Below are 15,353 nucleotides of genomic sequence, written 5' to 3'. Positions count from 1 at the left end.
CTTATTACGCGAACGGGCAATGCATTCGTTTGTTGGCACTTGCGTGGTATTTTTTATTCACTATATGACGTTTGTAACTGGTAAAATTTCAAAAGGAAATTTCGAGTGGTGTCTGGGGACCGGGAATTTTTTATGGGCACCACTCAAATATACGACATATATTTTTATATTTTTTTTATTTATAAAATTCAAATAATTATTATAAAAAAAAAATTATACGAACATAATATTATATAATATTACAAGGGCGTAGATTTTTTTGTCGCGACAAATATACTTAGTAGGTATAGAACATGTTTTTTTATTTATAAAACTATATTTACAATAATATAATAAATAGTAGGTACAACTGTACAACATATTTAGTGAACGGCATCTTGAAAAGAACCAACATATTATAATATAATATTATTATTTAGATTAATAATTTAATAATGTCTAAGACTGATTACGGTACGGTGACCTTGATAAAATGATTTGGGTTCCCAGCTTTCGGTGCAAACCTCAAGTTGACTTGGTTCTTTTGGCCTCCGTTAACCGTCAAAAACGAATTCCAGTCCACATAGAAGTACAAACCGTTCTTAGGTCGTTCGGGTCCAGGTGTAATTATTTCATCGATTACCGGTGGACTGCTGGCGGTCTCGCCTCCACCAAATGACTCGGCCAATTGAGATAGACTTGGGTTAGGATCAGCAGTCGTAGAAAAATCTCTTGCTGCGCTAGCGCCGGATGTTACTTCTACGGACGTTGCTTCCGAGGACGAATCAGTGGATACCGATGCTACCACTGCTTCGGAGGACGTAGCGACTGCTATGGATTCTTCAGTAGAGGTTGTGATATTAGCTACTGCCTCTTCACTCACTGGCTCTTGACGTTTTACCTCATTTTTGTTCTTTTCCAACAGCATTTGAAGTTCATCGGTGGACAAAGGATCAGGCGGGTTCGGGGCTTTACTCAAAGGTTGAGTCTCTGAAACAGTAGGTGACTCTGGCAGATCCGAATCGACTTCTTTGGAATTGTCGTCGAAGAACACTTCGTAGCCATTGAATTCCTTATTATTGCTATTATCGGTAGGCTGATCAATAGCAGCTATATCCGCCGTTATGTTTTCCAATTTCTTTTGGATGGCTTCCTGTGACAAAGAAATAGTATTGTTATCGTCAGCCAACAGTCGTATATTTTCCACTATCTTCGCTATCCTGTTCACATCTACAGTTTTTATATTGGATTCGGACGGGTTGAACACATGGTCTCCCCGGTCTGATGCACTTTCGAGGAGAGGTTGAAACTGTGATATGTTTACTCCAATGTTGCCGGTTTCATTCAGAATTGATTTCAATAGTTTTTCATCCACTGATTCTGTAACGGTAGCATCGTCATTTCGCCTTTGCGGTTCATTGGGTCGTCTTTGTGGTTCATTGGATCGCATTTGTGGTTTGTTGGAATCTAAATCAATCGATTTACCCGATTTTGGAGCATCCAATAGTCCGAAATTGTTGAGAAAATCTTTCATGTCATCGTCAATTTTCAAATTTCTGGCTTCAGGGATTTTCTTAAACTTAGCATACGCATTTAAATCGACAGAAGGGCCGATACTTTTTTTCTGTGCATTTCTCGCGTCCATTGTTTGCAACATGATCTCAGTTTTTTTGTCACTTGTTAAATTTCTGCCTTGCACTGTCACAAATATTATTGGCGTGGTCGATGGCAGTGACTGGTCAGTTTTTTTACTTAAGCTCATTGGATATCCATAGTTAAGTGGTGATTCGCCATTAGGGATTTTTGGTCGAGAAGTTGAAATTTTCGTCACTTCATCGTGTACGTTTGGTATTTGTGTTTTTGAGTACACGAAATCAGGGGATGGCGTGACGTACGTAATATCTTTCTTGACATTTACTGCAGTATTATCTGAACGACTTACTCGAGAGTTCTTTGAAAAATCGTTTAAAAAATCCAATACTTCACCACGAGTCATTTTTGGAAAACCAGACGATTCTAAATACTTCTGTACGCCTTCCACCGCAGAATCGAGTTGTTGTCCATCTAACGGGAAACCTCTCACCATTGAAACAAAGACAAGCAACAGTGCAATAACCTAAAACAATAAATACAAATATTATTAGAGTTGCCAATAAATTAACATATAACATATAACATATGAATCGTAAAAAGAAATAAAAACGAAGGTCGAAAGCTGGTGAAAGTAGCTTATAAAATTGAAAGACCTTGACAAATATTTGAAGTAATAATTTTTTCATGATATGAACAATCAATTAATTAATTTTAAATGTGATTAATTAAAACTGTAGTAGGTCTATATTATAACACTATATAATATGTGTTTATATAATAATATATAGGTACCTTTAATGTTATTTATTGAGTATGCACCTAAATAAACTTGACAGTTGGTAAGTCTATATTTATTATAATATAGAAGTAGGTACCTACTGATATTTTTAATTTGTCCTATAATATTCTATAAAAACAAATTATAATATTTCTGTCAATAACCATACGAAATGATTAAAAAAATACAATTTTCTATCGTAGCCAAAAGTATTTTTTAAATATTTACATTTATAAAACAAAACTCTACCTAACATAAAAATGTTAACCTTCCCCACTATTATAACATTATCGTGACACCCAGACAGAGCCAACTGTCAAGTTATATGACGAATGCACAACTTTGCGTACAAAAACAGCGTTAATAAACCAATAATTAAATAACATGCGATTATAATTTTATATTCGATATTTGTTTCGTAAATATATAAAATATTTAACAAATTACATCTAAAAATGTTCCAATGAACGTAACTTATTCAATATTCTTTAAAATATTAGGTAATATGATTTGAATTGTTATTTTGTTACATTTTATGTCTTTGAAAGCAAATATTGTGGCACCCTCTACACGTTTAAAAAGAAGTAGATAGGATAAAATAATAAAAACGATGTGGTGAATATAGTGACGCCCTCTCGTGGACAAATGGTTGCTATATATTTTGTTTGTGAAAGCCATTGTTAGATGTCACACAATATTACAATATTTTAATTCGAATAACAATATTCTTTTTTAACTGTACCTATATAGGTAGCATGGAAACATATAAAATCAGTTAACACAGTAAAATAGAGAGTAGTTTAAATATTGCGATGCAATAATAATGGATAGGCACCTACTTATAAATTATTTTTAAAAAAAAAACAGTAGTAAGTTATTAGTTAAATATGCCAATAATTTCATATTATGTATGTTGTAGGCACTTACAATAGGAATAGAAAATCCAATAGAAATAAAATAAAACAAGTCCGCAAAGTATAATGTCTGTTATAGTGCTCGGCTGTATACAATAATAATAGCTGTCTAATGCACCTCATCGTTGAGTACCTAGACCACAACTACGGATCCATAACGAATGTTTTAAATTTGAATTCAATAATAAATCGTTGTAATGAAAAAACTAAATTCTGAATGGAGAATATCTAACTGTTTGGTTACCATGATGACCAAATGATAATCTTTAAAAAATTCATTTCTTATTTTCTCCCTTATTATTTAAAAAAGTTAATACTGGTAAATTTCCCCTAAGTACAATGTAGATAGAATATGCTACTAGAAACCTCTCTCAAAAATGATGATTGGCGCATTTATTAGGCTATAAAAAGTTTTTTCCGACACAAAAAGAAATAAAATAAAGAATAAAACAGCACATTATTGTAAAAAATCAATTTAATATTCATTATTTCCTCCACTCAGAAACTAAAATAATTTTTTATTCAAATAGTTTTATTAAATACTACTTTCACGATCTTATAATAATAATATATATAATATTCTATGTTGTATATACCTTGCTACAAATATTTCTTGAAAAATGAAACACAAAAAGAGAAATTGTAGAGTAACCTTCCAGACAAACAAGTTAGTCGACGAAAGTCATTCTGAATTAGAACTAACATAAGGAAAAATAATATTTACATATTATTATGTATTATTACGTATGATGGCGATGAGAACAATTGTAGAAATTGGTCTAAGCTTTAAAAAAAATTAATTTCTCTAGTCTTAAGAAATAAATTACTAAATAATAACAACTTATTACGGTTAACATTAACATCAATGTTACACGTTAGGTATAATATCATCAGCTTTTGGTTTATGACTTTTCTTTTTAAGAAATGTATTCGTAGGTTGATGTTGAACCAAAACAAAACAATTATTAATGCAGGATAAAGTGCATGCTAAACAGTGTCCTGGGGCGTTATGATTTTTTTTAAATAGTTCGTAGGTACATTGAAATTCCATTATTTTTGTCACTTATTTTTTAGTAGCAAAACACTGTGGGGTATATACCATTTATATTGTATATGTATTTCTATTTACATATAATAATATGTATACTTCTAGATTTCTAGAGTATATTTATTTTATCGCCTTTATATATGTAACGTTTTTACTATACTATAACTGGTCAACATAGCAATCTACAAGACATATAACTCGATTAATCCAAAAAACAATCGAGGTTTGTTGCTAGATACGGAGAAACACGTGTTAATTGTAAAAAAAAAATGGATGGCAAGATTATATAATTGTATCCGAACGAATTAGTATGTGAATCGAGTTGGAGAATAAATATCACGGTAATACAGGATATAAATAGATATACCTATGACGGTGTATTTAAATATTCTGTTATGATTTTATTTCAAGAATTATATTAATTTTAAAATGTCATCATTTTTAATTTGATATTCAAATAACGAAAATTCCTTTTACTTTTCAATATATATTTTTCAATTTTTAAAATATGTATTAGAAAATTCAACTATCTGTACCTACAATAAGCTGAACACGTTGTATCTTATTAACAACAATAAAAAAATTGAAACTTAATTAAATAAAAACAAACATGTTGGCTTGAGTGAAGGAAAATTCCATCGGTGGTAATATACTTTTAAATAAAATATCGGAAAAACAATAATATAAAAAAAAAATAAGAAAAGAGAGCATTTTTTGCAAAAACAGTTTTCGACGAAATTAATTTTGTTTTAGATTCTGAGTAGAGCTATGAATGTATTGATTTTCCTACATTGTGTGTTTTTGATTTGGTAAAAATGGTTAGATTTTTAACTTTGGGGGTGGTTTCTTATGACAAATTAAATAAAATGCGTTCTTTGGGGGGTTTATTTTCAAGTTTTTTTTTTGTACAAAATACGTCGATAATAACATTTTTACTCGGTCAAAAGCCATGTAAATTTAATACTAGGTTCCATATATTTTGTTCAATACCAATTAAAAATATAAAAAACACATGGTTACAATATTTTTTAAAAGCGTTTAAAGAGAAAATTTAGTGACAATATTGTCATTAGTTGAAAATTCATATAAATTATATAATATACCTAAGGGTTGAAAATGTAGGTAATATAACATTTCTCATTATACCTAGTAGTTGATTTTGTAACCGAAAAATCTAAAAAAATACGTATATTTTTTTTTATTACTCAATCAAAAAATAACAATTTAAATTATTTTCTTGTAAATAAAATTATTATTCATGAGGACTTGTAACTTTTTACGTATATACTATCATATTCTATGCACACAATAACAATAATTTGAAATGTAACGTTTTCAACAAAATTAATATACAACTAAAAAACAATTCAGTAACAATTCAAATATATCGCAAATTATACATAGGTAGTAGGTGCCTATAATATAGGCTGACGGACTGCCTATGCTCAGAATCTTTTTTCGTATGTAATGATCTATCGAACATCATTGAATTCAAACATAACACGTCATAGGTACGGTACAGTGACTCCTCAATGACGAGAGTGACCCTCGACACCTACCGCCGTACAGCAAGCAGTTATCCTCTTTTATTGATGTGTTTCAGTCTTGACATTTTAATTTTAAAATTTTATAATAATAAAACTAGACATGGTATGATTTTCAAAATATTTTGAATCATTTGATCTATTTATTGGGCATTAGGAATTATCTGATTTGTTATTGATTTTTTCCATATAAGTGTTAGTAAAAATATTTATGCTGTTTGAAAATGTAGGTAATACTGCAAGACAAAATATTCAAGAATCAAGATTCCTCATAAGTTTTGTACTTATAGTGATTTAAAAATATTGAAAATATTTACGCAATTTAAGTTGAAATTTGTACGAAGTTAGATAGCTGGTGTATAAACGAAAATAACAAATCTAATTAATTTGTTGTAATTCAAAAAATATTATTCGTAAGAACTATGAAGCAGCCTTCACATACGTCGATTTGTAAATGAATTAAATTTTAACATAATATCCATTTCAGTAACCTACGGCAATAATCAATGACGAAGAACACTCGATACCTGTCACCTACTACATATACAACAGAGCTGCAACTCTCCCGGTTTGGTTTGATTTAATTACTAAAAACGCTAATTGGTGTTTGCCGACCTTCTTTTAAAAATCTGTAAAGTATATTATAATATTTTAATAATTTGATGTATGAATGTCTATCAATGATTTATCAATACTTTATATGAATACATTTGAAGTAAAATATGTCATAGTAATTTTTTTTACCATTTTAAAAACCAAAGTGAATTTATAATTTTACCTACATGGTACATACCGTAAAGAATGCGTCTCTGTATTTTATAGCAAATTACTAATTAGTATTATAATGGTTAATATATATATATTTTACTTATCAATAAATATTGTTTATGTTTGTGTATATTGTTATAAATAACAAATATAATATTGTGTTTCATATTAAACAAGTGTTTTTTTCCAATTATTTTATTGCATAGTATGAACCTATAATATAAAAACTCCATTGTCCACATTTGTTTGAACTATTAAGAAGTTGTAATATAATTACATATAAAAATAATTTATAATTTTAAAACAATATAGGAACTTTTAATCAAGAAATATGAACAGTGCAATATAAATACTACTTTATATACAATACTTGACTTGGCCAGTTTGCAATATGTAATTAATGTAATATTTCTCTGAGATCATCAGGTTAAAACAAAAATAAAAACAATAAAGCTGTTATTGCCGGAGATAAAATACGGAGAGACATGCGTTTCTTATAAAAGACGAGGTATTTTTCGAAACATCGATAAAGAACGTTAAACTAAACATTATAATAATGTAGGTGGTGTCAATGAGCTGCAGGTACCTACCAAGCTATTACAATGAGTATACATAATTGGACGGATGTGTACACTATAGTGCCGTATCATTGATGATAATAATAGTTTGGACGTAGGATTTTCTATGGTTTGGACGTAAGTACGCTGTACAGTGATATTAAATACACAACGAGACAATGTACATAATATAATATTATGATATTATTATGTTGTTTGGAAAACTACCTGTACGATTTTTAACGGCTTCATCAAACCCGATCGTCAATAAATTGCAGTAGGTACATATATTGTGTTATTATATAGTTGATAGATACCATAAATGCGACATCGCGGATAGTATTTACTCATGTTAGAAAGTGAAATGAGTGAAAGTGTTGTGTGTGGGCAATTTACGTGTATTATTCAATTCCCAAGGATAATATAATATGTGTTATGCTACAGCCGACCGCCGGCCGTCCGCACCGTTATTAGATAGGACGACGAAGATGCAGACATAACGTGTCATTGAACGAATCATTGAATTCGTAAGTAATAATAATTGCGGTATCAGCTGCTATTACACACGTACATAATATGATACTATGTATAGACGCGTACATCGTATAGTGGCGAAAAAAAAATTGTCGAAACACTATAATTCGAATTCGAATAATTTCGTATTATAAGTACCTACCTATGTAATATTATATGTAAGTATACGTACATTATAGAGCTACTACACTGCTACAGGTACCCAAGTCGTATTATAATTGCACGTGGCGATGTATCAAACGAAATAACACGTGAGAAACGCGCCAAGTTCGATGCACTTGTGTACACGAGACTTAAGGTCACGTCTACGGTGAAAGTGTACCCGTAATATTATAACGTCGATAATGAAAACATAGATTTAAAAAAGCGGTGTTACCCGTTATGTGGACGGAGTGGACTAGCTGTAGACTTATACATTATTATTATTATAATATTAGGTATGATGCATGGGTATTATGATATTATTATATTGTAGTGTAGGCATCGTCAATGAATCACGGTTAGAATACGGCGAACGCAACATTATGAGTGTTTCGAAAAAATGTAAAAAATAAATAAAAAATAAACCATCATCGTCTTGCGTAATCGTAATTTACGCTGCAGTTGACCCGATGTCCTCGAAGACGCGATCTAACATTAAAATTAAAAAAATGTGTCTGGGTAAACACGAGGGGCCGGGATACCTACTAGCTTATGCGTTTCGTTATAATAAATTATTATAACTACGCGGTATTTAATAATTAATAAGAGAAAAATTAATTATGCGGAATTTCTGCAGTGTATAATAATAATAATACTATAATATTCTAACGACTGCTACACGGAGCGGAAGGGATTCGTCAACCACGATGATGATAACGACCGACACAACGACTTAAACGGAGTACGAGGTATTGTGAAGTTATGTAATAACAGCAGTGATGACGACGATGATAGTATTGTAATAATCATAATAACCACACGCGGTACGATATGCGCGAAGGAACACTCGGAGAAAGTAGTAAGTATTGAGCAATGGTTATGAAGCGTAGGTACTTATTGTTTGTTCTATTATTACGCATATACCAATTATTAAAAAATAAAACATTCTGTTGTTTTAGTTTTAATGACGATGGTAATATTATATTTTGTTCATATTATAGGTAGTAAATATTATTAAAAATGTGATACCAGATAATAATATTATACAGATCTCTTGTGAGACACACGATTAGTGGACAAAAATCGAAACAATGCTAAATTCGGATTTATGATGATGATGTTATGTGTTTGAGACAAAATCTTTCATATTTTTATTTGATGAGATAAATGGTTCCAACTAAACATTATAGATACTTCAAATAAAACGCACACTTGATCAGCGATCTATCGGCTGAATTTGGGGGAATTATAATATAAAAGCAAAAGTCTTATTGAGTAATAGTTCAATATGAGTCGCAGGTGCGTTATATTGTATTAAATTGATTAATAATGTTATTTTCGTATTAATAAAATAATCACGGGTGGAAATTAAGAATTATCAAAGCATTAATCAGATTTTTTGTGAATTCAAACTTTGTTTACGATATACCGATTGTACGTACAATAAATTAAAAGTAAACCATTTAATAAATGATGAAGTCATGTCATTAGGTAATAGCTTGTCTTGATGACGAATAAAGTTGAAAATATACTCATAATATTATTGTTAAATTTTTATTTCAATACTACCATCATTTAGGGATTGATAAATTTAACAAAATATGTGTTTTGACTTACACATTGTACCGTTATTTATAAACCATGGACTGTAGTGTTTATAACAATTAGTATTAGTAAACAATTCTGCGCTGAAGTAAATTGCTTAAAAACAGTAAATACATTTTATAATGTTTTTTCTTATAAGTTCATATAAAATATATGTATATTTATTTATGGTAATAATTTATTATTGTCAAATAACTAAATGAAATCATGCATGTGAAAATTTGAAAAATGTTGAATTCAATTTATTTTTAAACCTCGACGGCTGCAGCATGGACATTTAAACGAGCATAGTTAAAAAAACTCAAATTATAACTATTACTATCTTAGAAAACGTTCATATAAAATTAGAAATTGTTGGTAAACGTTCTTATAACTAGTATTATATTAGATAGGTATACGGGCAATTTTTACATATTTTCAATATCGTCGTTAATAGTAAAATATTATTAGAGATGCCTACGTAAAATAAGTTATTCTCAAGACTGACTTATTTAAATTATGCCCACTACCCATTTAAAATTATTGCTTTTACTGTATTTATTACTGTATTTTGGTAAAATTACATTTTTTTGCAAATTTAACTTTTAAGTATCAAATAAAATCTTACGTTAATCTTATACATTACAGAAACTCAGAGTTTAAATTATAAATGTCAGTTGTCCAATTTCATAAATGCCATAGTGAAGTTCCGTATTTTGTGTTCCCTTGAGAAACATTTATCATCGTTTTTCCGTTTTTGAAATGACATTACAGAAAACGTTTATGATTTCGAAGGTTCTTGCTTTTATTTATTTGAAACATCATTAAATAACAATGTATCTCTATTTATATATTATAATTTTTAATAAATTATTAATATTAATAATTATTTATATTTCATTTTTCAATTTTTAGGTCAAGTATTGAAATACATTGAGGTCTAGGTAAAATACCCATGCATAGGAATTCAAATAACGTGCGTTTTTTTTTTAAAAAAGCAAATGACAACAATCTTATTTATCATATTTATGTATACTATAATATCAACTGTCTTATAGTTTAATATTAAACTTGTATGACTTTTGATGACAAGAAACCTGCGATTTTAATACACCTATGTGATTTTTAAAAATATATCAGTATTATTAATTATAGCCTATAGGTAATTATTTTATTCAGTGCTGCCACTTTTAACAACTTTCATTAATTTAATAATAATTATTAACGATCGTATTGATACAAATTAACTATATAGTCTATACGGTTAATTCAGCATAGAATTGATACCAAACATGATGTATTATTTGTAAATATTACATTTCATGGTAAAAATATAACATAATAATAATATAATATTTATATCAATAATTGCTAACCTGTATATTTATGTTAAAATAGTTAGGGAAACCGGAAAATAAATCATATCACGTGCACTATTGCACTAACCATAGTCATGAAATCAAAATAATGTAATTATTATTCGAATTGGGATCATTAGAATATAATATTTTGTAATAATATCTCAAAATGTATCATTAAAAACAAAAATATATTGAACTATTCAATCAGATCATACATAATATTTCTACTTTATTTATTAAAGTCATTGTTAAATGTTAAAATAAAAAAAAAAACATTGTTCATATAGGTACTGGAAACTCATCATTTTTATGTTTGAGTACAATATAAAAACTCATTATTCTCGTTGTTACTGCTTTAAAAAAAATATAAAAGTATAAATAATATAATAATAGTCAATAGACAATTAATATTCACTGCTAAAATGTTTCTACTTTTAAAAACTTCGGGTTGGTACGGCCTTGAGTAAATATAGTAAGTTCAATTCATTTTGGCTGAAAACATTGAATTTACTATATTATTATAATTATAGTAGGTACCTATAGTATATATGAATTAATGTCATTTATTTTTTGGTACTACCTTTTGAGTCAATACTGACATAGGTAACATAGAACGATATAAATAGGAGGCATTAAGCAATAGCATAAAATCCATCTAAATATTTTTTAAATGTTATTGTGAAAGTAAAATAAAATAATATACGAAAAAGTTTCAAATCCACATGAAAATATTTTTTCAATAGGTACAACAAAACAACGTTAAATATAATTTTTTTTTCTTCAAATTATTAAAATAAATACTGGGAATATTTTGATATTAAACCCCACCCCACCCTCTTCTTTTAATTACCAATTAAAATCACTTTCTTACCAGTAAAGATATTGAAGTTGAAAATCTAAGCATTTTTACTGTTGCAAAAGGCGATGACAGATACAAACAAATAAAACATTTAAAAACTCGCACATTATAAGATCAATACGCTCCACTCAGAATCTAAAATATATTTAAATACGGCCGTAGCCTATTCATATTATAATATATTATATATTTCATATTAGTATTAATGCAACAAATAATTTAAAGTCATACAATACAATTTAAAATTATCAAATACAGATAATTGATTTTTAAGGCAGTTTGGTAACTATTCTGTTTGATTTAATAGGTATAATATAATATGACAAGAAATATATATATTAAATCTCAATTAAACTTAAAAAAAATAACTTTTAGATTTTAACCATTTCATGTATACTTTCAAATAGTAAAAATTTTATTATTTAAGTGGCGTATAGAATATAGATTTCTGAGTGTACAACAAGTAGCCAGTTGTAGACATGTGTATACATAGAGTAAAATAGTTAATTTATAGGTTTTTTATTTTGGGAACCCTTACATAATATAGCCGCAGAGTATACGTGCCTGACTATTTTATTACAACCAAAGCCCCTATAAGACGAAAAATTGCATATGCTTACCCCATTGAGCTTACAAATTTAATAATAAGTAAAAATGTTCGTGTTAAAAAATAATAATATACCTTCCTATAACCGGCTTAGTTTCTATTCTCTACACATCCTCGGGTCATTTCGGGAATTTCACTCTCGTAAAATCATGGCAAAACCACGACCGGTCAAGAGTGTATAACTCAGCGAAAGTGTCCAATACAATTTTACCGTTGAAAAAATTATAGACTTCGATAATATTATTGTCTTATTCTAAGATGAAATTTGATTTTAAAAAAAATGAACTTACCGTATTTAGTTTGCACGGCTGCAAAGAACTCGACGTCCGCGTAAGAGTCATTATAATACAATCCAAAATCACAAGTAATATAGTGTGCACTCGTATGGAAATAAAAAAAATATGTACACCACTGTTGTGTGGCAAACCAGTTACTAGTACTTAGGTATTAATGACAACTTTGATGGTAATCGAACGATACGTTTTTTATTTATCATTGGACTGGAGCACTCGCGACCGAAAGGTATCAGTCACTAAAACACGACTGGCCGGTTACAGTATAAGACCTACGCATACTCAACAGTCCACCCAATCCATATTAATACGTAATACGACTCTATATAGTGTAATAATATTATATACGGTGAGTTATCCCCCTTCTGCACGCTGATGTACATTATTACCACTACCGCGCCGACTCTCACCAAGTCACATTGAAGACAAACAGTTTCATATATAATTAACGTCAACACTCTAAATTTAAAAAAAAAAATTATTAACCGAATGTTAGCCTATATATACTTGTGTCCCTCATGCAAGTCGTATATAGTATTTATTTCTACCCAATTACCTATGACGTATAGGTCATATATGTTATAACTACTTACTTATTGTAAAATAAAAAAATCTTTTTAGAAAATGTGCGATGTTAATAGTGTGGTCTATAAAATATAATAGTTATATGGGCATTATGTCAATAATGTATTTATTATTTATATACGATCAATATTCGGGGAGGAATTAATTGTCTATTTGTTTGAAAATCAAATCTTTTTTCAAAGTGAATACTTCATAGGTGACAGCAGATTTTGTCAAAAACTACTGTATCTAATTCCAACAATTATCAAGATTTGTATTCTGAAAAAATATACTTATTCTCCTTAATATGTCCCTCCTATGTGAGGATCGAACCTCATGTAAAATTATTTTATAATTTAGATTGCAATAAATGTAATACAAATTTTCAAAAAATTACAAAATTTCAAACTTATACATATTAAATCAATTAAATAAAATTACAAAAATATGCTTTGATCCCTTGTACATGTTGTTCACAATTTGAATATTTATTCGAATGTAACTCGAGGTAATCGTTGAGACGTATTGTTGAAATTAGAGTTGTCCGAGTAAAAAATAAACCTTTTTTTCGCGATCACAAAACTGTTAATACTTACGTATATTTGCATTACGGTATAATATGTTTTTTGGTTACTTATGTATTGTTTTTCTAAATTATTATCGCTCTAATTTTGAATGTCATAATATTATTTGTCAGTCGACAACCATCCAATAAAGTTATTTTTTTATTATTTTATTTAAATAGTATTTAAAAATGAGTTCAAAGTACGCAGAAAAATCAAAAACTCCAATGTTTAAAAGACAAAAAATACAGTTGAACCGTGAAAAATCTAAGTGTAGAAAAAACTCCGCAAGTGTTTTTATAATGTAGATATTGTAACATAATAATACGTATTATAGACTGTAAAATAATTTTGTTCGATGAATAACCTAGCTAAATTTAAATTACCTACATCATAAAAATACATAGAATATAATAATTAAAAAAAAACAGTTTTTACATAAATTCCACACTGCGTGGTTCACTATATGATATACAAATATTAAATGCATTTAATTGATATTAATATTTGTTTCTTAATATTATTATTTAAAAAATAAAATGTATAATTTAATAACTAATACATTATATTTTAATTGAAATACAATTATTATACCTAGGTATATTACATTAGAAACTGTACTAACTACTAGGATATTTGAATTATATTTCAAATTAAAGCTACATACATAATATATTAACATATTAACCATACAGACAATACAAATTCATAGAGAATTCATAAGTTGGGGCCAATAAAATGAAGTATCTATACGAAAATATTAATTATATTATGCACATATCAAACGACTCATAAATTATAATATTTAGTTATATTTATAACTAGCTGATTCTGCAAGGCCCGTGACGAATTAAATGCCCGTCAATTTACCCTTCGTTTAACTCTTGTTAAATGTATGACCTGCACGGATTCTTAACACAGTTATTTGGGTCGTTTTGATCAAATATAAAATATAGGTATACAATTATATCCAATCATAGTAACTATTTGATTTACCAGATAATGCAATAAAATAACTGTGAAAACACCATAAAAATCAGTTCATTCGTTTCGAAGCATTTCCCAGACAAATAGTTAACAGATAGACAGACCGATAAACAGACGAACGTATCAGTGCGTGTTTCGTGCGCAATATATTACATTTGATTACTTCAATTAACGTTATACCTACATTTTAAATAATTTTCATTTGTGATACGTGATATGTGTTACCTGCAGACTCTGCCCGGGTTAGAATTAATCCATCCATCAACTATTAATTTTCTAGTTTTCCATTACCTATTTTATAATATACAATACACCTACCTTTGAAAACCCCGTCAAATCGGTTCATCGATTTCAAAGCCATTCCCGGAGAGAGAGAGATAGTAAGCTAAATGTATCTGTATTCCGTGCGTGTCACACCTTACACCGATCGTTTATCTCTGATTATTAGAACACAATATACCTAGTGCACAATATAGGTAGAATAATATATTTTGACAATATTATTGATTTATGTATTATAGTTTTTTATTTTTTCAGATTTTATCATTAGTTTGATTATATTTAGTATATTATATAAACAATTATAATGTTATAAAAAATAATTTAATAATATATATTATTTGTTATATAAATAATAAATATAAACACCTAGTACATACAGACATAGTAATATGTTCCA

General features: G+C 28.5%; 1 protein-coding gene across 1 annotated transcript; it reads right to left on the bottom strand.

Moving 5' to 3' along the window:
- Nucleotides 1–285: 285 nt before the first annotated feature.
- LOC132948518 (uncharacterized) lies at nucleotides 286–12,833 on the bottom strand. Its single transcript, XM_061019022.1, has 2 exons — nucleotides 12,558–12,833; nucleotides 286–2,095 (listed from the first exon to the last, which is right to left on the bottom strand). Exons 1-2 carry the CDS (start codon nucleotides 12,606–12,608, stop codon nucleotides 449–451), a joined length of 1,698 nt encoding a protein of 565 aa, XP_060875005.1. The 5' UTR covers nucleotides 12,609–12,833; the 3' UTR covers nucleotides 286–448.
- Between the last annotated feature and the right edge of the window lie 2,520 nt (nucleotides 12,834–15,353).

Source organism: Metopolophium dirhodum, chromosome 7 (assembly GCF_019925205.1).
Source record: "Metopolophium dirhodum isolate CAU chromosome 7, ASM1992520v1, whole genome shotgun sequence".
Lineage (NCBI taxonomy): Eukaryota > Metazoa > Arthropoda > Insecta > Hemiptera > Aphididae > Metopolophium > Metopolophium dirhodum.
This window is presented reverse-complemented; position numbering and strand designations above follow the sequence as displayed.